We start from the raw sequence: 27,672 nt of genomic DNA, 5'->3' as shown, positions 1-27,672 counted from the left end.
AGTTGATTTTTTGTATATTGATCTTCTATTGTACAGCCTTGCCAAATCACTCATTAGTTATTTTTTTAGTTATTAGTTTTTGTATATTTCATAGAATTTTCTTCAAAGACATCATTTGTGACCTGTGATTAAAGACAGTTTTATTAAAAAAAAAAAAAAAAGACAGTTTTACTTCTTTCTTTCCTATCTGGATGACTTACTGTTTTTCTTGCCTTGATACAGGCTTTAACTTCCAGTGTAGCATTGGTCAGAAGTCAAATAGACATCCTTGCTTTGTCCTGATCTTGCTTATTTTTCCCTGTGAACTTAAGAATCATCTTTTCTATTTCCAAAAGAAAAATTGGTAGTGTTTTTTCTCTAATAAATTTCCTGTTTTGAGATAATCGTAGACTGAATTAAATTGACATGCGTGTGTAAGAACTAATACAGAGAGATCTCTTGTATATTGTACTGTGTCCTATATAGTACAAGACCACAACCTTTATATTAATGTTGATACCATCTTATATAGATCTTATATCGATTTCCCCAGTTTTACTTGTGCTCATGTTTTGTCTGTGTGTGTGTGTTTAGTTCTACTATTTTTTCACATGCGCTGGTTTATATATTTACAAACAGTTACAATACAGAACATTTCCATCACCATAGGATACTTTGTATTGCTCTTTTTAAAACACATTTAGCTCCTTGCTATCACCCATCTCCAAGTTCCTACCTGGCAACCATTTCCTTTTTTCATTTCTATAATGTTATAATTTTGAATCCTGTTAAACAAACAGGATCATACAGTATGTAATCTTTTATGATTGATTTTTTTTTCTATTCATCATAATTCCCTAGAGAGGTCCATCCAAGTTGTTGCATGTGACTGTGGTTTGTTCCTTTTTATGGCAGAGTAGTATTCCCTGATACGGATGTAGCAGTTTGTTTAACCATTCACTGACCGAAGTATATCTGGGTTGTTTCCAGGTTTAGGCTATTGAGAATTGAACTGCTAAGAACATTTATGTACAGGTTTTTATATAAATATGAACTTCCTATTTTTCTGGGATAAATGCCTAAGAATACAATTGCTGGGTTGTATGGTAATTGCATATTTAGCTTTATAGGAAACTGCCAAAGTAGTTGGGCCATTTTATATTTCCATCAGTAATATATGAATGATCCAGTTTCTCCATATTCTTGCCAATATTTGGTGACCTCACTATTAGTATTTTAACCAATCTTAATTGTGGTATTTCACTGTGGTTTCATTTTATATTTCCTCGATGGCTAATGATGGTGAGCGTTTTATCATTTTTGCCACATTTTATTGTTTGTAGTGTATTTTTTTTTTAAAGACTTTATTTATTTATTTGACCCAGAGAGAGAGAGATCACAAGTAGGCAGAGAAACAGGCAGAGAGAGAGGAAGGGAAGCAGGCCCCTGCTGAGCAGAGAGCCCAATGCGGGGCTCAATCCCAGAACCCCGGGACCACGACCTGAGCCGAAGGCAGAGGCTTTAACCCACCGAGCCACCCAGGTGCCCCTATAAGTGTACTCTTTTATAAAATGTTCATGGATGTCTTTTTGTTCTTTTTCTTATTGGATTCTTTTTTTAATGTTGAATATTGGGAGTTTTTTTATATATTTTGTTCTGTTATTGGATATGTAGTTTGCAGATATTTTCTCCTACTATGTGGCTTGTCTTTTCATTTTCTTCATAGTGCCTTTCACAGAGGAAAAGGTTTTAGTTTTGTTGAGGTCCAGTTAATCATTTTATTGTTTTTAGGGATCATGTCAAATCTAGAATTATTTTCTATTCCTAGATCTTGACCGTTTTCTCCTGTGTTTTCTAAGAATTTTACACCCTTGTTTTCTGTTTATGGCAACAATCTATTTCGATTTCTTTTAAAGATTTAAGATTTTTAAAAAAGATTTATTTAGAGAGAAAGAGAGTGTGTGCACACGTGCAAGTAGGGGCAGAAGGAAAATCTTCAAGCAGACTCCCCACTGACGTGTGGGGCTCTTACAACCCATTAGATCATGACCTGAGCCAAAACCAAGAATTGGCCGCTTAAGTGAGCCACCCAGGCACCCCTATTTTGATTTCTTTATAAGGTGTGAGGTTTAGGTTAATGGTTATATTTTTGCCTGAGGTGTATATTCTTTCAGCAGTTTTTGTTTCATTGATTTGCTTTTGCACCTTTGTCAAAAATTAGTTGAGCCTCTGTGTGGGTTTTTTTCTGGGTTCTTTCTTGCATTCCATTGATTCATGTGTCAGTCCTTCCACCCGTACTGTACTATCTTGGTTACTGTGGTTACATAGTAAACATTAATACTAAGTAGAGTGATTACTCTCACTTTATTCTTCTTTTTCAAGATTGGTTTATCCTAGGGCCTGTGGCTGCATATAAATGTTAGAATAAGCTTGTCTGGATCTACAAAAAAACTCCTGGGATTTTGATAGGAGTTGCATTAAACCTATAGGTCTTTATTATCTTGAGTATTCTAATCCAGGAGCATTTTTTGTTTTAATTTCCTTCATCAGTATTTTGTAATTTTTGGCATCCTAATGGTAAATATATTTTGATAAGTTTATACTAAATTATTTCATTTTGATTGATTTTTATGTGTTTATCTTTTATCTTGCTAAACTCAGTTATTAGTTGGGAGGGGTGTTTGTTGTAGATTACTTGGGATTTTTTTACATAGTTGTGTTATCTGCAGATAGGAACAGTATTATGTTTCTTTTCAACCTTTGTGCCTTTTATTTTTGTTTACTTATTTATAATCATTTTATTTATTTTTTCATCATGTTAAGTGTGCTCTTTAATCCCTATCTTGCCACATGCCTCCTCTCTGGTAATCATCAGTTTGTTCTCTGTAGCTAAGAGTCTGTTTCTTGCTTGTCTCTCTCTTTTTTTCCTTTGCTCATATTTTTGTTCCTTAAATTCCACATATGAGTGAGATCATATGGTATTTATCTTTCTCTGACTGACTGACTTCACTTAGCGTTATACTGTTATACTTAGCGTTATACTAGATCCATCCATGTCATTGCAAATGGCAAAAATTTCATTCTTTTTGATGGCCGAATAATATTCTAGCGTGTATGTGTGTGTGTGTGTGTGTGTGTATGTGTACGTGTGTACACATACACACACACCTCACATCATCTTTATTTTTCTATCAATGGACACTTGGGCTGCTTCTATAGTTTGGCTATTGAAAATAATGCTGCCATAAACAAGGGTGCATGCATCCTTTTGAGTTAATGTTTTTATATTTCTGGGGTAAATACCCAGCAATGCAATTATGATTATATTTATATGTACATTGAATATATTTATATTTAAATTTTTTCTTATATAATGACTAGGATTAGAAAGAGGAATCTTGCCTTGTTCTCAGTATTTTTCACTGTTATATATGATGTTAGTTTGGTTTCTCTGTGGATGCTCTTTATGTGCTCCATTCCTCTGTATTCCTGGTATACTGAGAGGTGTTCTTTCTTTCTTTCTTTCTTTTTTTAATGATGAATGGGTGGTGAATTTTGTCAAATGCCTTTCAGTGTCAGTTGATATGATCCTATGAATTTTTTAGTCTTTACCCTTTTGATATAGTGGATTACATTGTTTAATTTTTGAATTTTGAATCAGCTTTGCATACCTGGAATAAATTCCACTTGGTCATGATATATAATTCTTTTTATATGTTGTTGAACTTTATTTGATGGTATTTTGTTAAGGAATTTTGCATCTAAGTTTATGAGTGAAACTAGTCTATAGCATTGTTGATTTTTTGTTTGGGGGGATTTTTTTGGGTACTGTCTTCATTTAGTTTTGGTTTCAGTAATACTGGTTTCATAAAATGATTCCAAAGTAGTCCCAATTTTTCTGTTTTCTGGAAGAGATTGTGTAGAATTGGAATGTTAATTTCTTTTTTTTTTAAGGTTCTATTTATTTATTTGACAGAGAGAGAGAGACAGCAAGAGAGGGAATACAAGCAGGGGGAGTGGGAGAGGGAGAAGAAGACTCCCTGCCTAGCAGGGAGCCCGATGCAGGGCTCGATCCTAGGACCCTGGGATCATGACCTGAGCCAAAGGCAGCTGCTTAACAACTGAGCCTGAGCCGTCCAGGCACCCCTGGAATGTTAATATTTAAAATGTTTGGTATAATCTCCAGTGAAATGGTGAGGGCCTGGAGATTTCTTTTTTGAGGAGCTTATAATCATGACAAGTTTTTTTTCTTTAATGGCTACAGGATAATTTAAATAATTTAGGTTCTTTATTCTGTCTTGGCTGAATTTTACTTTCTTATGGTTTTCAAGGAATTTCAAAGGCTTTTGGCAAAGTGAAAGTTTCACAAAGTACCTTCTCCAAGAAGCTAGCTTAGGTATTCTGAGTATAATACTCATAGTATTTGTTTAATAACTTTCCAATGGCTGGGGGATCTGTTGTGCTAATCCCATTTTATTCTTGATAATTGGTGATTTGTGTCCTCCTCCTTTTTCTCTTTTCAGTAAGGTTTATTCATTTTGTTGATTTTTTTTTTCCAAATAATCAGCTTTTAGTCTCATTGATTTCTGTGTTCTAGTTTTCAATTTTATTTTCTTTTGCTCTTTATTATTTCTGTTCTTTGCTTGTTTTGGGTTATTTTGTACTTCTCAGTTTTCTTAGATTATTGGTTTGAGACCTTTTCTCATTTCTAATGTGAGCCTTTAGTGCTCACTAAATTGCTTTCTCTGCACTGCCTCCCCCCATATTTTCATATGTTCTATGCATTTTCATTCAGTTCTATGCATTTTTATATTTCCTGTGAGACTTCTTATTGATCCATGCATTATTTAGTGTTTTTTACCTACAAACAAACTACAAAATGTTTAGGAATTTTCTTGTCTTTCTGTTACTCATTTTTAGTTTAATTGCATTATATTCTATACTCATTATGCATGTTTTATATTTGTTTAGATTTGCTTTATTACCCAGACTGTACCCTGTCTTGACAGATGTTCTGTGGATGCTTTAAAAATTGTTTATTCTGATGTTGTTGGGTATCATGTTCTATATATGTCAGATTCTGTTGGGTTGGCTGTATTGTTCAAATCTTCTGTATCTTTGCTAATTTTCTGACTAATTTTATCAGTTCCTGAGAGGAGGATATTGAAGTCACCATGTATTATCTTGGACTTATCTACCCCTTTCAGATCTGTCAGTTTTTGCTTCTTATATTTGAGGCTCTGTTTGGTGCACATATGCTAGTATTGTTATGTCTTCCTGGTGGATTTATCCTTTTGTTGTTGTGTATTATGGTCACCTCCTATTCATGCAATTGGTGAAGGAGTGATTATACGGCTCTACGGTTATAGGGATGGCCTAACATACGATATCTGACACTGGGCAGATGCTGTTGACAGCAGTTTATTAGTCACATACACTCACAGCCTGAGGGAAGAGAACACTGCACACCATGCAGAGACTGAACAATCAGGGGCTTTGGGAGAAAGAGCTTTGTACCTAAATGAGCATAGGATGACCATTGGTTCCTTTGACAGGATGTGATTAATGTGTTTGAATAAATTCATGGGCTGGCAGAGAGGTAAAGTCAAACCTGTTAGGTTGAGGGATAGGTGGGGTGCGGGCGGTCCAACTGAAAAAAGAGCTATCAAGATGGGGATCCTTTCCCATAGGGTGAGGCCATATCTGGCAGGCCTGCTCACAGCTAGACCTTTGGGACCCTGTGAGGCTCAAGGATGTCAAGGTAGCCCATGCAATTTTAGCTCTTACAGTTCAGTTAAGTCCTTCTCTGGCTCTGATAATTTTCTTTCCTCTAAGGTTTATTTTATGAGAGAATAATTTAGCCATTCTTGCTTTTTTAAAAGATGAGTTGCACAGTATATCTTTCCCCTTCTTTTACTTTTGCTTACTTGGGTTGTTAAATCTAAAGGGAGTTTCTCGTTATGTGCCTCTATCCTCTCTGTCAATCTGTATTTTGATTGGTATATTATGCCATTTACATTTAACGTACTTATTGATATGGAATTGTGTAAGTCTGATATTTTACTATTTTGTTGTTTGTTTACTCTTATTCTAATTCTTCTGTCTTTCCTCTGTTTTCATTTTCTTTCTTCTATCTTGATATGTTTACAGCGTTTCTGAGCGTCTCTGTCTAGTTTTTGTAGTCGTCACTTATTGTAATATAATAGCCTACTGGTGCCAGTATTTTATCATTTTGAGTAACATGTGGAAACTTTTCTCCTACTTCGGTCCCTTTGTCTTTCCCCCTTTTAAGTATTACTGGTTTGTGTATTAGATAGTGCTATAATTTTTTTTCAGTCTCCAAATACGATTTTAAAAACTCCTAAGAAAAAGGTTATTTTATTATATATATCTATATTTCTGATCTTTTGTTTGTTTTTTGTTTTTTCCCAGTGGCCCCAGATTTCTTCTTTTATAATTTACTCACTACTTAAGAACTTTCTTGAGCATTTTTTTTTTTTAAGATTTTATTTATTTGAGAGAGAGCCAAGTGAGTGAGCACAGATGTGGAGCAGAGGGAGAGAGAGAAGCAGACCTCCCTGCTGAGCAGGGAGACCAGTGTGGCACTTGATCCCAGAACCAACCCTAAGATTATGATCTGAGCTGAAGTCAGACACTTAACCAACTGAGCCACCCAGGTGCCCCACTTCAGCCATGTTTTAAGAATGGGTATGCTAGTGACGGATTCCTGTAGTTGTTTTCCATCTGAGATTGTCTTTATTTACAGTTCTTCATTTCTGAAGGATAGTTTCACTGGATATAGAATTCACAGCTGACAGTTCTTTCCTGCAGCACATGAAAAATGTACCACTTCCTTCTAGCCTCTGATTTCAGAGGAGAAATGGACTGTCATTTTGAATTGGTGTGAATTTGTCATTTCTTTCTGTCTGCTCTCAAGATTATTTGTTTTTCAGTTTTCAGAAGTTTGATTGGTGAAGATTTCATTGGGTTTACTCGTTTGAAATTTGCTCACCTTCTTGAATCTGTTAAGTTTATGTCTTTTACCAAATTTAGGAAGCTTCAGTCATTACTTCTTTCAAATCAGGTATCCTTCTGCGATCATATAACTGGTGGATCTTTTTCCTGCCTCACAGGTCTATGAGGCCCTGCTCAGTTGTTTTTTGTCTGTTTTCCTCTGTGTTGTTCAGACTGGATAAATTCTGTTGATCTGACCTCAAGGTCTCTGATTCTATCCTCTGTCATCTCTACTCTTACTATTGAGTCCATCTAGCAAGCTTTTAAAATTTCTTCTTGTATTTTTCAGTTCTGTAATTTCTCTTTGGCTCTTCAGGGTTTTTTGCTGAGTTTTTCAATTTTTTGGTTGTTGCCAAAGGATTTGTAGGTGCTTGATGAAACATTTTTGTAATGGCTGCTTTAAGATACCAGTCAGAAAGTTTCATAATCTGATTCATTTTATTGTTCGTGTCATTTGTCTTTTCACTTTTCAGTTAAGATTTTCCTGGATTGGGGTATGACAGGTGATTCTCTCTTGTATCCTACACATTTTGGGTTTTATGTTAGAAGACATTGGGTCCTGTGTAATCTTTTTATTTTAGTCATGCAGTCCTCTTGTTTAGGTTTAGCGTGTAGGTCCTGATATACTTTATGGGCTGTGGTTCCAATGACAATTTAACTTTAGAACCTTTGTGGTGCTATTTTGATCTGCTTAGTACTGGTCTCTGCAGGTGCTGCCTGAGAAGACAGAGGGGCTTCCCTAGTCTGGGCCCCCCGTGTTGTGGCTAGGTGGGGAAAGGTTGTCTCTTGGCCTGTAGGGCTAGTTTTCTTGCTGTAGGGATATCTTCACTGGTCCTGCCAGGGCACACATTGTTTTTAGATGGTGGTGGAGAGCCTCAGGCCTGGCACAGAATCTCCCTTTGCCAATAATCCTTGGCCCCTGGTTTATCTTGGTGGAGGAAAGGAGATTCAGGCTCTTCAGGGAAGGCAAACAGTTCTCTCATCACTTACTGCCAGGGGAGCTTTCAAAGCACCCACTTAATCAGTGCTGCCTGGTTAACCTAGTGTTCCTGCTATTAAGATCTGAGTTTGATCAGAGGGAACATTGAGTCTATCTGGTCTACCTTCTGTTGCTAGTTTTGGGGTTGGCAAGCAGTGGTTCTGAATTGCCTTTCTGTGGGTTGTGGTCTAGTGAGCCACCGGCCATTATGTCATTCCTCTGGTCCTGGGGACCCTCACCAGCCCTTTTTTTCTTTATGCCTTTCAGAGTTCTTTAGTTTCCCTTGGGGTCTTGTGTTTTTTTTTGGAGTTGGTTATACTTAGTTGGGAGGAACAGAAGAAATAAATCTACACTATCTTTTACAGATGAGAAACCTTTGTTGGTATTTTTTTTTAAATTTTAGTTCCAATATGGTTAACTTACAGTGTTGCATTAGTTTCAGATGTACAATATAGTGATTTAACAGTTACATATATTATTCAGTGCTCATCATGACAAATGTACTCTTAATACCCTTGTTTTGCTCATCCCCCCAACCTCCTCCCCTCTGGTAACCATCTGTTTGTTCTTTATACTTAAGAGAGATTTTTGGTTTGTCTCTTTTTTTCCCTTGGTCATTTGTTTTGTTTCTTATATTCCACATATGAGTGAAATCATGGGTTATTTGTCTTCCTCTAACTTATTTTGCTTAGTATTGTACTTTCTAGCTACATTCATGTTGTAGCAAATGGCAAGATTTCATTCTTTTTGATGGCTGAATAATATTCCATTTTATGTACACACACACACACCCACACACACACCCACACACACACACTTTATCCATTCATCTATTGATGGGTCCTTAGGCTACTTCCATAATTTGGCTCTCGTAAAAAATGCTAAATAATAAACATAGGGAGGCATATATCCTTTCAAATTAGTATTTACATATTCTTTGGGTAAATACCCAATAGTGGAATTACTGGATTATATGATAGTTCCATTTTTAATTTTTTGAGAAGCCTCCAAACCATCTTCCTGCATCAGTTTGCATTCCCAGCGACAGTGCACAAAGGTTCCTTTTTCTCCACATCCTCGCCAACATTTGTTTGTTGTGTTTTTTATTTTAGCCATTCTGACAGGTGTGATTTGTATCTCATTGTGGTTTTGATTTGCATTTTCCTTACAATGAGTGTTGTTGAGCATTTTTTTATGTGTCTGTTAGTGGAGAAATGTTTGTTATGTCTTCTGCCCATTTTAAATTGAATTATTTGGGTTTTTTTGGTACTGAGTTATATATATATTTTGGATACTAACCCTTTATTGGGTATGTCATTTGCAAATATTTTCTCCCATTCAGTAGTTTTTTTGGGTCCTTTCTTGGGTCATGTTTTTTATTATAACTGTGATAAAAGGAGAATTGACATCTTTCTGATATTGAGTCTTCTTTTTCAAATACATGGTTATCTTTATTTGTTCAATAGATAGCATTAATCACACCTACTTCATTGGGTCATGTTGAAGAATGTGGTTAAGGCACATAAGATACTTAGAGCAGTGCCTTGTCTGTAAAGCCCTTGTAAGTGTTAGCTAATGTCTATTCCATGTGTTCTTTGGTAGCATATTAAAGTTCTTTAAGTTTTTAAAATAAAGTTTTTTGAGACATTTCTTGTAAGGTTTATTCCTAAGTATTTCATCTTTTTTTGTTTTTCTTACAGATGGAATCTTCCCAACTATTGTATCTTCTTTGGCTCTTTGGTTCTTTGGCTCTTTCTTATATGAAAATGTTCTATCTAAATATTACTTCTAAATATTGCTTCCCAAAGGAGTTTTAGCATCTTTTTCTTTTAAGGATAGGACCCAGAGCTAAACTTAGAGCTCTAAAAAACAAATGGATGAGCAAAGTAATGAGCTCTTCATGTGGTTCAGCATTATTTTGGGTACCACTATTACTCTAAGTCCTGTATTTTATGTAATCCAAGATTTTTCTTAGATATGCCATACATTGTGTTGTGTTGCTCTTACTACTGAGACTCTGTCCTATGTGCTGTTAATCAAATCATGGTTTTTTCATGTCACTGTTGGTCTTGGGGACTCACCTGCAAAGCCATGCATATATCTCTCTGTGCATCCCTGCTGCAAAGTGTCTGCCACCTGCATTGGAAAAATAGCTCTTGGCTAAGTGGGGTATCGAAGTAAAGTAAGGAAATATGGGTTGGGTCCGTGTGCTTCATCTGAACAGATGATGAAATAATGACATTTCAAAGAGGAAAAGAAGCCCGTGTAAGTACAGGATTCTCCTGGAGTGTGTAGCAATAAGAAGGGTAAAAATGAAATTTGGGTTTCAGAGTACACAGTGCACTGGGTGGCGCTATAGTGTCATATGCAAGCCCTATTCATGGAGGACATTTGGTTGTTCTTTTCCCAGAAGAACTCTATGGTGACTTTGAAGACCTGGAAACAGGGGACGTGCACAAGGGAAAACCAGGCGCAGATACTCAGGTATGATTTTTATCATGGCTGGCTGTCAGTCACTGGTCCTTGATCTGTGGTCAATATGTAATGAGAGAGGCCCATATTAAGCAATGTGAATCATACTTATTATCTCTGTAGATTACAGAGTAAATGGATTCCTTCCTAAAAATATGGAGGTTGGGAACAGATCAAAGTTATTGGTTTGTTATTTTTGATCTTTTGGGTTTACTACCTCTTCTTGTCTTTATGATTCTTCAGTCGTTTAAAGTTTAGCTACTGAGTCACCATCTTTCTTTCCACTGTTCCTTTTGCCATCATTCTCCTCTTCTTAAATTTAAGTACCATTTAAAAAAAGTAAATCCCTATTCTCCCCAATATTTCTTTAGAACAGTGTCTGGGGAGAATCTGGATGGGGACACTTGCTTTTACTTTTATGTATATTTGACATTCCCAGCCAGATAAAGGAGTGACAGTGTATCATAATGTAGATGTCTAAATGTCTCGTGTCATTTAGAGCCAAAGGCTGTGTTTTGGTTTGGTTTGTTTTTTGTTTTGTTTTCGTGATGATCATAACCAAGATTTTTACAGCCCAGACAAAACTTTAAAAATCTGCTTTAATGTTTAAAGAAAAGATCTCCACAAACTTACAAAATTTTCTCTTCTGGAAATTTAAGATTGAAGACGCAGAAGAAGTTAAGGAAGAAATTGACCCCAGTGCAGAGGAAAGTGCCAAGAAAAAGCATTTGGATAAGAAGAGAAAATTGAAGGAGATGTTTGATGCAGAATATGATGAAGGAGAAAGCACATACTTTGATGATCTTAAAGGAGAAATGCATAAACAGGCACAGGTGAGAAAACTGGGTTCCTATTAGCTTTATTTCAAGGCTGTAATACAGTATTGTGAATACATAATTTTGTTTAGGTCTCTGCTTCCTGACCTGCTTCTGTGCATCAGGTTTGGACTCCTAGGTCAAGATGCAGATAAGTGTGTTTATTCATGAGTCATCTGATTGTTTTTTCAGTCAGAAATTGACAGAAAGATATGAGTGTCTATTGTATATGAAGCACTGAGGAAGCAAAAATGGCTGAGACAGGCAGCAACTGCTGAGGATCTCTCAGTGGAGTGATTTTTTTTTTTTTAAGATTTTATTTATTTATTTATTTATTTGACAGACAGAGATCATAGGGAGGCAGAGAGGCAGGCAGAGAGAGGAAGGGAGACAGGCTCCCTGCCGAGCAGAGAGCCTGATGTGGGGCTTGATCCCAGGACCCTGGGATCATGACCTGAGCCAAAGGCAGAAGCCCTAACCCACTGAGCCACCTAGGCGCCCCTGATTTTTTTTTTTTAAAGATTTTATTTACTTATTTGACAGAGAGAGAGCACAAGTAGACAGAGAGGCAGGCAGAGAGAGAGGGAAGCAGGCTCCCTGCTAAGCAGAGAGCCAGAGGCAGGGCTCGATCCCAAGGACCCTGAGATCATGACCTGAGCTGAAGGCAGTGGCTTAACCGATTGAGCCACCCAGATGCCCCAGTGGAGTGATTTTTAAATGCAGGCATTGCCTTAGCATTCTGATTACTGCTCCCTGGAACCATAATTAAATAATTTGAATGGGTAGATGATTCTTACATATACTGGTGCTTATGCATATGCCAGTGCTCTCCAGGGAAGCTTTTCTAAAACTTCACCTTGGTCAGAGTTCAGAGGGTATTTCAGGTGTCGGGTCAGATGTGGAGATAAAGGGAACATGTGGATTGCTAAAACGAAGATGGTCTGGCCCCCCTGCCTGAGATGCTGAACAGACTGAGTTGATGAACTCACTCTTAAGGAGACACAAGATATGTATGCAGTCGATGGTGAGTGTTTGAGTTGTGTTTTGACAAGAGGGACACCAATAATTCCTGTAAGCTAGAATATACTTTAATACATCTTATGCAGGTTAAGCATATGATTTCTGAAAATGAGGTTGGTGGACTTTGCCCAACCTAGGCTTTCATCTGTTTAAAGAAAGTATCTCCTTGTTAGTCATTAACATAGTGGTTCTAAGTCTGTACTGATTTTGATAGAAGTAACTAAGACATGTAAAGCTAGTTCTGAAGTCTTTGCTTCAGTCCATTTATAACTTAAAATCACCTAGCATCTTATGTCCTGTTTTAAGGGACTTTGAATTTTTTACTCTGAGTGAAATGGGGACCCATAGGGGGTTTTGAACAGAGAAGAGACATGTATGACCTGCTTTCCTTTGAAAGGATTGCTGTGGCAAGAGTTCAGTAAAATTAAGTTGACTCACCATGGTGGGTGGGGAGGTGTTGGAGGTGAAAGAGAAAGAGTCAAATTCTGGATATACTTTTTAAAGGTAGATCAAAAGTAGATTAACTGTGGGGTGTGTGAGAGGTAGTAAGGATGACTTCTGGAAGGATTGAGTTGTCAGTAAGATAGGAAAGCCTCTGGTTGGTGCAGGTTTGTCTAAAAAGATAAAGTTTTGAGCTTGGGTTTGAGATCTCTTTCAGACAAGTGGAGCTTTGAGTAGTCAGTGAGGAGCGCTGGAGAGAGGTTGGGGCTTAGATGGAAAGTCTTCAGCATCTCGATGCTACCTAAAGCCATGAAATGGATGGGATGCCCTGGGAAGTGAGCATGGTGTCAGGAGAGGAGAGGACTAGGACTGACGGTGGGTACTCCATTGTAGGAGCCTGGGCGGAGAGGATGGAGCAACAGTGGGGATTGAGCAGTCAGTGCTTAGGAAAGAGAAGAAATTGAAGAGAACATGAGGAAGCCACTATAGAAGGAGGGATACATTATTTTAAATCCTGCTAATGTATTAACTACAATGAAGACAATTGACAACTGGATGGAATGTGGAGGCCCTACATGATTTTGGCAAGCATTTTTATGGAATGTGGCTTAAAGTTCAAGTTGGGATTTAAGAGAATGGGAACAGAGGAACTAGAGACTCTGAGTATAGAAAACTTATAAGCCATTTTACTTCAGAGAGAAGCAGAGAAATGGGGCAATAGTTGGAAATAGAATCAAAAGAAGATGTTAAGATGTGAGAAAATAACAGGCAAGACCTCTTGGAATAAAGTTCAGTAAGAATGAATGATATCTAGCATGCAAGTGAAGTTTGGCATAAAATAAATCTATAGCAGCTGCCCAGTAGTACTTTCCGCAATAATGGAAATGTCTGTCTGTGCTGTTTTTTTTGTAGCCATTAGCCATGTGTTGATACTGATCACTTGAAATGTGACTGCTGTGACCAGGGGACTGAATTTAGAATTTTTGTTTAATTTTAATTAATTTCAAAATAAGTAATAAATATAATAATAAGAGTAAAAGGCTGGATGTGAGTGTAAACCCTGGAAGGAGAGATGGCTGTGGAAATTCTTGTAGACTGCTTAGTTTTTGAGTGAATTAAGAAACAGTCAACTGCTGAGTGTGAGGATGAGGGAGGAGGAGATACTGAGTATCGGATATTGGAGAGTAAGAAAAGAAAGTGGACTGGGAAGCTAAGAGTATTGGCTGACCAGCATTAAGGGTTGCTTTCAAAGTTGTTTGCATTTGCTGTACCTTGGAGCAACAAAGGAGGAAAGAGTTGGGACATATCCTAAACAAACTGTACAGATAAGAATGTATGTTATTTTTAAATAGGATAAAGCGTGATCACGTCTGTGTTCCTTTATGAGAAGGTGTTCATTTTTTAAAATGTTAATCTTACATTTATTAAAGACAGTAGCATTGTGAGTTTTTATTTTTCCCCCCCTCTCTCGTATATAGCTTAACCGAGCAGAATTTGAAGATCAGGATGATGAAGCCAGAGTTCAGTATGAGGGTTTTCGACCTGGGATGTATGTTCGAATTGAAATAGAAAATGTCCCCTGTGAATTTGTGCTTAACTTTGACCCCCATTACCCAATCATTTTGGGTGGTTTGGGCAATAGTGAAGGCAATGTTGGATATGTACAGGTAGGTACCCTTTGCTGCATGCTTTGACAGTTGGGGTTCTGGGGACATAACTTACACCACTGATCTTACTGAAATCTCTTCTTCCCTCAGATGCGTCTGAAGAAACATCGTTGGTATAAGAAAATCCTCAAGTCCAGAGATCCAATCATTTTTTCTGTAGGGTGGAGGAGGTTTCAGACTATCCCACTCTATTATATTGAAGACCACAATGGGAGACAGAGACTTCTAAAATATACCCCACAGCACATGCATTGTGGAGCTACCTTTTGGGGTAATACATGATTGGAACAACTTGCTTATAGGTTAATTTAACCCATTATAGTTTTGCTTTTCTCCATGAAATTCCAATTCATAAGATTTTTCTCTTTTTTTTTTTTTTTGATTGAAGTACATATGTAAAACAGAACTCAAAATTTGTGATTCACTGTATTTACTTCTTTTTTTATCTCCTATTGTCTTTAAGGTCCGATTACTCCACAGGGAACTGGATTTTTGGCAGTACAGTCTGTCAGTGGCATAATGGTAAATATCTTGAATGTTTTATTTTCCAGATTGTGTTTGAGAAGTATGTCTTGAATATGGGATATGTACATGAAACTTGAAGTTGAAAATGACTCATTTCTAGTATTTGTAGCAAACTTCTCTTTGCTTTTAATTTTCCTACATCTTTTTAAGTAGGATTTGGGAATGAAGAGGTAGACTTATTATGATACTGATGATATTTTATATTTTTATGTATTTTTTGGACTTTTTTCTTTTTTTTTTTAAGATTTACTTTAGAGAGACTGTGTATGTATGCATGAAGTGGGGAGGGCAGAGGGAAAGAGAAAGAGACAGAAAATCTTCAAGCAGACTCCCTCCTGAGCTTGGAGCCCGATATGGGGCTCGATCCCACAACCCTGAGATCATGACCCAAGCTGAAATTAAGAGTTGGTTGCTTAATCTACTGAGCAACCCAGGCACCCCTTGTTTTTCTAAAAATAAGTAGTGCTCACCATGTGCTAAGCACTGTACTAGGTTCTAAGGATACTTTGGACACTAACTAGACATAAGACTACCCCCCTAGTAATGCTGGTTGAACAAAGTATGTTCACATAGTCTTCATTTGGTCAATCAGAGCAGGTTTTATTTGGCCCTATTTGACAGAAAACAAAATAATGAGCAGATGAAATCTGCCCTGGGGGTACACAATTTAATTCCTCAAACATTGTAACCAATTTTCATATTCCTTTCCATTCCAAATTGGTCATTGTTTTGAAATTATGTTATTGCAAAATCACCCTCCAGAGAATACTCAAGACATCATCATTAGTTTGGCTTACATGTACTATAGCTTTAGATTGCTTTTGTTAAAATACTGCTTTGCAAGTTCAGATATTCTTTCTGGTTGTAAGTGGAAATGCACTTTCGTGATTTATTGTATCATAGAGAAAATTATAGTTTTTCTCTTGCTGATACTATTCCTGTATTCAAATTTTGGGGGTTCTTTCCAGCCTGATTTCCGGATAGCTGCTACGGGAGTTGTCCTCGATCTGGATAAATCCATAAAGATTGTGAAGAAATTAAAGCTAACTGGTTTTCCTTATAAAATTTTCAAGAATACGTCATTCATTAAGGTCTGTATATCTTTATACTCACATATTTTACATGTATATTTTATTGAAGGAGGAATGAAATACTTCTAAAATATAGTCTGATGTTTTCAAAAGAGTGAAATTTTTCATAAACTTGGTCTTTGCAATTTTTGGTTTCTTTGTATTGGTCTCTATGTCACTTAAATGTGCTCAGAAAATTTTAAGGTGACATTAATTGAGATACATACTAATAGAGGCTATTCCTTATGCTGTGTGAGACTGACAGAGCTAATATTGAAAATAACTTAATCTTATTCACTCTTTTTTTTCCTGCTTTTTTGGATTGTGTTAAACAAGGGGGAAAACCATAGGTTTGTTAAACAGCTCAGTAGAAAAATGGACAGAATTTTAAAAAAAAGGAAAATAGACAAAGTATTTTGTAAAATACTTGTTGACAGGGGTATGGAGAAATGGATGCTCTTTATGCACTATAATGTGGGAGGGTAGTTTGAGTGACATTTATTGAAAATCTTATTAGTGGGTATTTCTATAAAAGTACAGAGTTAAGATGATCATAAAATATTCTTGTAATATCAGGTAATAATGTCACCGGCATTTATCCAGCTCTCTTTATTTTCTGAGCATGTACACCTAAGTCATAGGATATGAGCTGCAGCCCAGCCCTGGTTGATGATGGCAAAGGCTCTCTAGGCCAGTTCAGTCCGATAAATATCTTTTTAATCTTTTCTTCTACAAAGATACCAGTGATGAACATGCTAATGAGTCTACAATAGAATCTTGATTAATGTTTTTTTGGGGAAGATGAAATAGAATTGTATTCCATTTGACCTAGTAATTCCACTGTTAGTGGGGGAAAAAACATTTTGATTATTTTATCACTATTAAAGAAGTTTTTTTCTTTTTTTAACCAAGGACTCATTTATGAACTAAAAAGTAAAATACCTGATTTTGTGTGTATTTTTTTTCATATACCTATAGGGAATGTTTAATTCTGCCTTGGAAGTGGCCAAATTTGAAGGTGCTGTGATTCGAACTGTCAGTGGCATAAGGGGACAGATTAAGAAAGCACTCCGGGCTCCAGAAGGAGCTTTCCGGGCCAGCTTTGAGGATAAGTTGCTGATGAGTGGTAAATATAACTTCGTGGTGCAATTTTAACAGCATGTTACCGTTCACTATTGATTTCTAGCCAATGAGGAGTAGAGGTTGTAGTTCAGGTTTTAGAAAATTGGAATTGAGTCCAGCTTTCCCCTGTTGGAGCATCTTAGCAGTATGCTGAGTTATGCTGTGTGTGGAGCCGTGTGATTCACAACCAGTAAGTTTTGTGATATTCAAGAGTAGTTTACTTGGTGAAGTCTTGTTTCAAAAACCATGCCACCAACTAGAGAAGTTAGGGATGATTGTTTTGTTCTTTTGTTTGACAAGATGGTTATAAATCTTCTTCTGAAAATGTTAAACTGTGTCTTTTTCCAGATATTGTCTTCATGAGAACTTGGTATCCTGTGTCCATTCCAGCCTTCTATAACCCAGTAACATCTTTGTTGAAACCAGTTGGTGAGAAAGACACCTGGTCAGGAATGAGGACCACAGGTCAACTCCGGCTTGCCCATGGTGTCAAGCTAAAGCCCAACAAGGATTCTTTGTATAAGGTACAGTCACTTACACATGAGCTCCATAGATGGGGGTCATCCAGATGCTTTGTACATAATGTTTTCTGTGTTAAGAATTTTCAAGTAGGGGGGGCGCCTGGGTGGCTCAGTAGGTTAAAGCCTCTGCCTTTAGCTCGGGTCATGATCCCAGGTTCCTGGGATCCTCTCTGCTCAGCAGGGAGCCTGCTTCCTCCTCTCTCTCTCTCTCTCTCTCTGCCTGCCTCTGCCTACTTGTGATCTCTGTCAAATAAATAAGTAAAATCTTAAAAAAAAAAAAAGAATTTTCAAGTAGGAAATCTACCATTAAATTGAATGAACATGTATATTCATAGAATATTTTGGAAAGAATTCCAGAAAGTGGTAGTAGGGGTTTTCATGGGTTGGAAAGGAGACAAACTTTTCATTATATACTCTTTTAAACTATTTTTTCCCCATCAGATACACGTATTGCTTTAAACAAATTTATGTGCTAATTTTTATTAAAGCAATGAGTGGGTTTTTTGGGAAAATTTTAATAAACTTTGTAGTGAAGTGGTAACATAAATACAAAAAAATACACGGATCACAAGCATACATCTCATGAATTTAACACACCCAAATTGCCATCACCTGGATCAAGCAATAGAGTTACCAGCACAGCAAAAGCCTGCTTATGACTTCTAGTCACTACCCCACCTCCACCTCAAAGATAGGCATTCTCTGGACTCCTGACATGTAAATTAGTTCTGCCTGTCCTTGAGTTTTATAAAATATAGCATATACTATTTGCCTGGTTTCTTCTCCTTCAGTTTTATGAGATTTATTCATGTGTTTGTAGGCATTCAAATGTTGTTACTGTCAAGTAGAAATTTATTATGTTATACTGTCAGTTTATTCATTGATGTACATTACTTCCAATTTTTGGCCATTATAAATGCTGCCCCGAACACTTACATGTGACTTGTTTGGTGTACATGTGCACACATTTCTTTTGCATTGCTCCCCCCAGGTTGGGATTGCCAGGTATGGGGTATGCGTGTGTTCGGCTTTCACTGTATGATGCCTATAGTATTCTGGTATAGTAGATTAGGTTAGACTCCCACCAACAATAGTTGCTAGTAGTTGGCATTGTCAGTATTTTTTTTTTTTTAAAGATTTTATTTATTTATTTGTCAGAGAGAGAGAGCGAGAGTGAGCACAAGCAGATAGAGTGGCAGGCAGAGGCAGAGGGAGTAGCAGGCTCCCTGCCGAGCAAGGAGCCCGATGTGGGACTCGATCCCAGGACTCTGGGATCATGACCTGAGCTGAAGGCAGCCGCTTAACCAACTGAGCCACCCAGGCGTCCCTGTCAGTATTTTTTTAATTTTAAGTTCTCAGTGTCTTTCAAAATCCCATTTCGTTTGGAATTTGGTCTTTGAGAACTTTCATTATTTTCTACACAAGTCAGCAATGCATTTGAAAAGATTTGTTTTAATGCAGGATAAATATAAATTGTTTTATAATAAGAGGGGATTCAGAATATCAGTCTGCCATTCTGCCAGAAACAAATTTTCAGGCATTGCTTTTTTAATAAAGTAATTAATAATGAAATTTTAGGGGCGCCTGGGTGGCTCAGAGGGTTAAAGCCTCTGCCTTCGGCTCAGGTCATGATCCCAGGGTCCTGGGATCGAGCCCCGCATCGGGCTCTCTGCTCAGCGGGAAGCCTGCTTCTCCCTCTCTCTCTCTGCCTGCCTCTCTGCCTACTTGTGATTTCTGTCTGTCAAATAAATAAATAAAATCTTTAAAAAAAATAATGAAATTTTAATCATGTTACATGAATTTCTAATAAAATATAGGACATGGTACCTACAAGTACTACCTCTAAGCTTGTGGTGGTGCTTCCTCTTTTTTTCAGAATGTGATTTCTTCGAGTTCCTTCATTCTAAGCATTTTAGGTTGCTCCTAAATAGAGAATATTGCATATTATTGTGGATGATGTCTTTGATGATAATAAATTTAAAGACATACCAGAAATATTCTCTACATAGTTGGTGTTGACCTTGAGGGTAAAGATCTAGGGCAAGACTTTCCATTTACTATTTTTGAGGCGGTTAAGAATTTTGGTCATCTCAATTTAAGCATGGAAATTAGATTACCTTAAAAATTGAATGTAGAGAGTGTTTGGCCTTTATATGTCATTTAAATCTCATTTTTTCTCAGCTGGCCTTCCATCAGAAACAATAAAGTTAAACTTTTTAATGAGTATCAGGGATGGGAACACTTGAGCTGCTGCTGATTAGAGGAAGTGAATCCACAGAGGTTGATAGTGAAGATGAACACCTAGATGATTATTATTAGCCTAAAAGAAACTATCTCAGTGCCTCCAAAATAAGTCATGGGTGTTTCATTAAAAGAAACTTTGGATATATCCATCTGCTCTGTTGAGATCCCGATAGTTCATACTGTAGACATGGATACAGTTGATTTTTTGGGAGGATTGCAAGTATATTCTGTGTATTTCTCTGTTTTGCCTAGAGCAATGTATATCCATTGAGGCAATCACGTTTGATGGATGATTGAATCCTCATTTCTGATGGTCAGCAGACTCGTGTTACTGATCATGTGGAAAAGTCAATCCATTGAAAAGATTTTAGGCAAGTTTTAGATGCATATAGAGCATAATTTAAATACATCACTGTTTTTATTTTTCCTTTCAGCCAATTGTGAGGCAAAAGAAACATTTTAATTCAGTGCACATTCCAAAAGCCTTGCAGAAGGCCCTGCCATTTAAGAACAAGCCCAAGACCCAAGCAAAGGCAGGCAAGACGCCGAAGGACAGACTGAGACCAGCCGTCATCCGGGAACCTCATGAGAGGAAGGTACTGTCAACAGATGGCTTCCTGTGTGTTGCATTTCAACGTGAAAATAATGCTTTCCGTAGCACAGTTGATATTTTGTTGCGTTCTCATTTTTCTTCAGGAAAGGATAAGAGCCAGACTTATTTGAGGTGCTAGAACCGGAAGTTAGAGGAAGGGCCAGAGTCCATTTCCCTTCTGTTGTTTAGTCATGCTGTGTCTTATGAATTTTAATGGGGATTAATATGCACCCAGCTGGCAAATCACTCTTAGTTGTATGTAGTATCCACAGTGATTAACAAAGGTGGTTTTGTGATGAAGGCCATTATTTAAGTATTTTACTCAGTAAATATGCTCCTACTTATGCTTCCATGCAATTATGATTTCCTAGTTCAGGATAAATTTTCCCTGAGTTAATACTCATTTGGTTCATGGATTGATTCTAGGTTTGATACATGAGCTGAGATGTTTATGTCCCCTGACTCTTAGAAGGAAAGCATGATGTCTGAGTACTCTGATGCTCACTGGGTTTTGTCCTTGTCAGATCCTTGCACTGCTGGATGCTCTGAGTACAGTGCACAGTCAGAAGATGAAGAAGGCCAAGGAGCAACGACATTTGCACAATAAAGAACACTTCAAAGTGAAGCAAAAGGAGGAAGAAGAGAAACTGAAACGACAGAAGGACCTCAGGAAAAAGCTCTTCCGAATTCAGGGTCAGAAAGAAAGGAGAAATCAGAAGGCCAGCCTGAAGGGGCCTGAGGAGCCATCAAAATGAGCTTCAGACAGACAACTGTCATTTGGATCTGCAGAGATGGATGGTTTCAAATATTCCAGTACTTGTAAATGACCACAGGGCATTGGAGCCCAAAAAGATCTCTTTGTTGGATTTATTGCCCAGACTGTGCCTTTGAGAAGAGAAATGGAAACTCTATTGATAGGATACCAGTTCATTCTCAGCATCTAGGTTATGTCAGGATTTAAAGGAGTATTATTTATGGTTTTGTAGATTCCTTCATATTCCTCTTACCTGTCTCAGTTTAATTATTTGTGCTACAAAAATATCATTAAAATACTTTCCTGTTAATTTTGGCTTAATAGTTTTCATTAGGGATGAATGCTTGATGATTGTGGATAATTGCTTATTCTGTCACCTTTATAATGAGTCTTTCCAGTTGCGGGGGTGGATATTGACTTGAAAATTCAACTTTAAAATTTAGAAAAGAGTGTATGGTCCAGTGCACAGCTGAGTTTCCCAGAGGCTCTGTGATGTGCGGTAGTGCAGTAGCCTGACTACAGATGAGAGAATCCAGCTGCTTCTATTAATTTATGTTAGCCATGTAATGGGCTAGTTTGTGTTCTTTTAAAACAAATAATAAAAATACTTTAAAACTTTCATTTTTTACATAATAAAAATTGACAGATACAACCTACTTGAAAAAAAAACTTTGAAGTCCTTGGTCATTTTTAAGAGTCTGGCTCTGTAGTGTAGCAGGTCTGAGAAGGCTTCCTTAAAGGAAGAAAGTGACCTTTGGTGCATGATCTGAAGAAGCAGGTTAACTTGGAAAAAGGTAGGAGTGAGAAGAAGCATGTAATCACCCAGCAGGAATTGAATGTATCTGCAAAGGCCCTGTGGCACAAGGCAGCACAATGACCTGTAAGCCAGTGTGTTTGGAGCCAGGATGGGCAGAGGGTTGTAGGAAGAAACTACAGAGGAAGATAGAGAAGGAAAGGGAGAGGCAGGTGATGAGGCTGCATCTGTCTTTATCTCAAGATACTGGAAGCCCTTTGGAGGATGTTTAGCTGGGAAAACATGGTCAGATTTGTATTTTTGAAAATTCCCTTTACTGGTGAGTAGAGAATAATGTGGAGGAAATCCAGAGGTAAATACTGGAAGGAGGTTGACACAGGAGGGCTAAAAGATGGTACAGAGAGGGAGCTTTAGGAGGTATCATTGGAGGTATGTTGGATCTGAGAGCTGTGAGAACAAGGAGTTTTCAGGAAAGATCCCTGGACTCCTAGGTGTCCAGCTTGCACTGAAGATTTTGGTGGCTGCTCTGCTGGGTAGTGAGGAACTCGATTTTAGGGCGTGGTACCTGTGGGACAGTCACACGGAGACATCTGAAGAGGTCGTTAGGAATACTCTCTGAAGCTCAGGTTGACCTAGTATCTGGGCTTAAATGCATTCCTAAGAGACATCAGCACCTTCCTGGAAGTTGATTGAGTTATTTAAGGAAGAGTCAAAATTGAACACAGGTGGGTCTTAGTCTAGTATGCTTCCCATTGGTTCAGTATTTTCAGATACCTCAAAATCACCAAGTCCAACCCATATAAGCAGAGCAGTGCTGCCCAAGAGGCCCAGTGATTGTGTTGCAGTTCACTTGACTAGAGCTGAGCAGGTCCAGCTCAGCAAGGCTGTGCACAGAAGCCAGACATGTAAGTGACATCAACAAACAGGACAGCCTCTCTTTCCCAGCCTCTTACACTACTGCTGGCAGACTTGACCATCCCAGTGTTGAGGTGTAGGAAGGGTCTGGGTGGTGGACTCCAGGCTCTTCCGGTAACTGTGATAGGTCACAGATAAGTTGCTGAGTATCTCTGAGTTACAAGTTTCTTGTCTGTAAGATGGGGTTAATAACCAATCTTGCAGTATGTAAGGATTTAATGAGATTACATGCAAAGTGACTGGTACAGAACAGAGTTTCAAATTTTTATTTCTCCGCTGGTCCCATTTTAAAGAGGTGTGTAAGTCTCTGTATTTCAGCACAATATACAATATAAATTTTCCTAACCCTGGGTTGAGAAGATTTTCTCCTGTTTTCTTCCAAAAGTTTTAAAGCTTTATAATTTTTATTTTGAGTTTTCTGTGTAAGGTGTAAGATTTGGATTAAGGTTTTTTTTTTTGTTTCTTGTTTTTTTTTAAATTTACAACCAATTTTTCTGATGTCATTTGTTGAAAGACTAACCTTTCTTCAAGGAAATATCTCTGCATCCTTATCAATATATTGTGATTTACAATATAGATTCATGTAACCACTACCACAATTAAGATATCAAACAATCCTCTCTCCCAAGCACTAACTCATGCAAGGAAACCATCCCAACCATCTCTCACCCTACCCTGCTAACTACTGACGTGCTATTCCACACCACAGCTTTGTTTTGAGAGTGTCAGGTAAGTAGAACCCCATAAGACTTGTAACTCATGTAATGGCTACTTTCTCTAAGCATCGTGCCTTTGAGATTCACCCCGATTGTTCTGTGTTATCACTGATGCTTTCCGTTTGATTACTAAATAGTATCCAACTATATAGGTAGGCCACAGTTGGTTATCCATTCACTAACAGAAGGACTGGTTTTTTCCAGTTTTGGGCAATTATGAATATAACTGCCATAAATATTTGTGTGGAGGTAATTATGTAACCATAAGTTTTCATTACTCCAGGGTAAATAGCTAGTCATAGGAGTTGGTCATATGGACTAATAGGACTGTCAGACTTCAAGAATGGCTGTACCATTTTTTAAAGATTTTTTTTTATTTGACATTCTTTTTTTTAAATGAATAAACTTATATGTCTTTATTTATTTTTATGTATTTCTTTTCAGCGTAACAGAATTCTTGTTTATGCACCACACCCAGTGCTCCATGCGATACGTGCCCTCCATAATACCCACCACCAGGCTCTCCCAACCTCCCACCCCCTGCCCCTTCAAAACCCTCAGATTGTTTTTCAGAGTCCATAGTCTCTCATGGTTCACCTCCCCTTCCAATTTCCCTCAACTCCCTTCTCCTCTCTATCTCCCTATGTCCTCCATGTTATTTGTTATGCTCCATTTTTGCTTTCCTACCACCAATGAGAGGGAGAGAGTTCCAGTATTCTTCCTCCTCCTCATCATCACTTGGTACTGCCAGTACTTTTCGTTTTAGCCATTCTAGTGGGTATGTAGTGTTTTTAATTCACATTTCCTTAATGACCAATAATAATGAGTATCTTTTAATATGCTTATTGCCTTTCATATACAGTGACCTCTTTGGTAAAGTTTAGTTTCAAGCCTTTGCCTTCTTTTTATTTGGATTGTTTGTTTTTTTAATGTTGATTTAGAGAGTTCTTTATCTATTTTGGCATAAGTCCTTTGTCATATATGTGATTTGCAAACATTTTCTCCTGGTCTACAGCTGTCTTTTTGTTAGCAGTGTCTTTTGCAAAGTTTTTAACATTTGTCAAGTCTAATTTATTATTTTTTTTCTTTTATGGATTGTGTATTTGGTGTCATGACTAAGAACTCTTTTCCTAACCCTGGGTTAAGAAGATGTTCTCCCGTTTTCTTCTGAAAGTTTTAAAGCTTTATGATTTTTTTAAGTGGTTTTTTTTTTGTTTTGTTTTGTTTTGTTTTTTTTAGAGTTTATTTATTTATTTGACAGAGATCACAAGTAGGCAGAGAGGCAGGCAGAGAGTAAGAGGGAAGCAGGCTCCGCGCTGAGCAGAGAGCCCGATGCGGTGTGCTCAATCCTCAGGACCCTGAGATCATGACCTGGGCCGAAAGCAGAGGCTTTAACCCACTGAGCCACCCAGGTGCCCCGAAGCTTTATGATTGTTATTTTGAGTTTTTTTGTGTGTAAGTTGTAAAGTTTGGATTAAGGGGTTTCTTTGTATATTTTTTGTTTTTTTGTTTTTTTTTAAGTTACAACCAATTTTTCTGATGTCATTTGTTGAAAGACTAACCTTACTTCATGGAAATATCTTTGCATCCTTATCAAAAATCAGTTGGGTTGGGACGCCTGGGTGGCTCAGTTGGTTAAGCCGCTGCCTTCGGCTCAGGTCATGATCCCAGCGTCCTGGGATCGAGTCCCACATCGGGCTCCTTGTTCTGTGGGGAGCCTGCTTCTCCCTCTGCCTCTGCCTGCCACTCTGTCTGCCTGTGCTCGCTCTCTCTCTCTCTCTCTCTGACAAATAAATAAAATCTTTAAAAAAAAAAAAATCAGTTGGGCATATTTGTGAGGGTATATTTCTGGGTTTTCTATTCTGTTCCACTGATTGATGTGTCTAACTCTTGGCCATACAATTGATTATGGTAGCTTTTTTTTTTTTTAAGATTTTTAAAATTCATTTATTTGACAGACAGAGATCACAAGTAGGCAGAGAGGCAGGCAGAGAGAGAGGAAGGGAAGCAGGCTCCCTGCTGAGCAGAGAGCCCGATGCCGGCTCGATGCGGGGCTCGATGCGGGGCTCGATGCGGGGCTCGATGCGGGGCTCGATCCCAGGACCCTGAGATCATGACCTGACCTGAAGGCAGAGACTTTAACCCACTGAGCCACCCAGGCGCCCCTGATTATGGTAGCTTTATATTGTCTCAAAAGGGGTGGTGGGATACCTTTAAATTTATTCCTCTTTTTCAAAATTGTTGGAGCTCATCTAGGACTCTTCCCTTTTGTTTTAAGCTTTAATAAACTTGCCTACATTTATAAAAAATCCTGCGGTAATTTTGATTGCGTTAAGTCTGAATCAATTTGCAGAGTTGACAACTTTGCTCCGTTGAGTCTTCCAGTCTGTGAACTTGCCATAGCTCTCCATTTACTTAGGTCTTCGTTGATTTCTTTCATCACCATTTTATAGTTTTCAGCCTACAGATCCTGTGCGTGTTTTATCAGATTTATGTCAATATTTTTAATAATTTAATAATTAGGAGCCATTGCAAATAATACCAATTATTTAAATTTTGCTTTCAAATTGTTCACTGCTAGTTTTTAGAGAAATGTTTGATTTTGATGTGTTGTATTTATATCCTGCAACTTTACTAGAACCATTTATTAGTTCTAGGCTTTTGTTACTGTTGTTTTTGGATGATTTCTTAGGATTTTATACATAGACCATTATGTTGTCTGCAAATAGGGACAGTATTTTTTCTTCCCAGCTATATGCCTTTTGTTCTTGATATATTGGACTACTAGGACTTATCATATAATGTGGAATTGGAGAGATGAGTGTGGGCATCATTGTTTTATTCCCAGTTTTTTTGTAGATGCTCTTCCCAGTTTGAGGAAATTCCTTTCCATTCTAGTTAACTGGGAATTCTTTTTAAATCATGAATGGGTATTGAATTTTGCCAAGTGCCTTTTCTGCACCAATTTATATAATCATGTGGTTTTCATCTTTAGATTGTTAATATGGTGGATTACATGGATTTCTTTTTCAAATAGTGAACCAACATTGCATTCTTGGGATAAACCCCATTGGGTTATGGCATAGTATTCTTTTACTATTTTGTTATATTTGATGCACTGATGTTTTGTTGAGCATTTTTATATATGTGTTTGTAAGAAATACGGAGTTTTTGTGTCTTTATCTGATTATGGTGTCAGAGTAAGGCTGGCCTTATAAAATGAGTTAGGAAGTGTTCTCTCCCTTTGTATTTTCTGGAAGTGATTAAATGGAATTGGTGTTATTTCTTTAAATGTTGGATAGAATTTGGCTGGACTCTAAGAAGCAAACTGAGGGTTTTTTTGGGGGGGTGGAGTAAGCCTGTGGTGGGTATTATGGAGGGCACATATTGCATAGAGCACTGGGTGTGGTGCATAAACAATGAATTTTGGAACACTGAAAAAAATAAAAAAAAAAAGCAAAAAAAAAGAATTTGGCAGTGAAGCATGTAGGCCTACAGATTTTTAAAAAATGTTTTCAGGGGGGTGCCTGGGTGGCTCAGCCATTAAGCATCTGCCTTCGATTCAGGTCGTGATTCCAGGGTCCTGGGATCGAGCCCCATATCGGGCTCCCTGCTTGGCAGGAAGCCTGCTTCTCCCTCTGCTGCTCCCCTGCTTGTGTTACCTCTCACTGTGTCTCTCTCTGTCGAATAAATAAATAAAATCCTTTAAAAAATGAAATAAAAAATGTATCGGTATCTTTAATAGTTATAAGGCTAGTCTTATAAGTTATCTATGTAGATAAGTTATAACTTATAGATAAGTCTATAAGTTATAGATAACATAGATATAACTAAAACTTATAGATAAGTCTATAACTTATCTATTTCATCTTGAGTGAATTTTTTGATAGATTATGAAATGGAATTAGTTTATTTCATCTAAGTTACCAAATTTATGGGCATAGAATTATTTGTAGGATTCCCTTCCCATCATTTTATCATCTTTTGAGGTCTGTAGTGATAGTATCTCCTTTATTCCTGATATTAGTAATCTGTATCTTCTCTCCTTTTGTTCTTTGTCAGTCTTCTTAGG

At 37.5% G+C, this 27,672-nt stretch overlaps 1 protein-coding gene across 4 annotated transcripts in view; it reads left to right on the top strand.

Moving 5' to 3' along the window:
- Positions 1–21,525, top strand: part of BMS1 (BMS1 ribosome biogenesis factor) — a 45,507-nt gene extending 23,982 nt beyond the window's left edge. For 3 of the 4 annotated variants that reach the window (XM_047702677.1, XM_047702676.1, XM_047702678.1), the window contains exons 14-23: positions 10,383–10,456; positions 11,104–11,277; positions 14,199–14,387; positions 14,478–14,658; positions 14,851–14,909; positions 15,881–16,003; positions 16,961–17,108; positions 17,453–17,628; positions 20,304–20,465; positions 20,986–21,525. In XM_047702677.1, coding sequence (XP_047558633.1) covers positions 10,383–10,456; positions 11,104–11,277; positions 14,199–14,387; positions 14,478–14,658; positions 14,851–14,909; positions 15,881–16,003; positions 16,961–17,108; positions 17,453–17,628; positions 20,304–20,465; positions 20,986–21,216 — 1,517 coding nt within the window. In that variant the 3' untranslated portion in view covers positions 21,217–21,525. The remainder of the gene's footprint in view (positions 1–10,382; positions 10,457–11,103; positions 11,278–14,198; positions 14,388–14,477; positions 14,659–14,850; positions 14,910–15,880; positions 16,004–16,960; positions 17,109–17,452; positions 17,629–20,303; positions 20,466–20,985) is intronic. The other variant, XM_047702679.1, reaches the window with a different exon arrangement.
- Positions 21,526–27,672: the final 6,147 nt, after the last annotated feature.

The sequence above is a fragment of the Lutra lutra genome, chromosome 14 (genome assembly GCF_902655055.1).
Source record: "Lutra lutra chromosome 14, mLutLut1.2, whole genome shotgun sequence".
In the NCBI taxonomy this organism is placed as follows: domain Eukaryota; kingdom Metazoa; phylum Chordata; class Mammalia; order Carnivora; family Mustelidae; genus Lutra; species Lutra lutra.
Note: the sequence above shows the minus strand (reverse complement) of the source record. Positions and strands in the feature narration are given on the sequence as shown.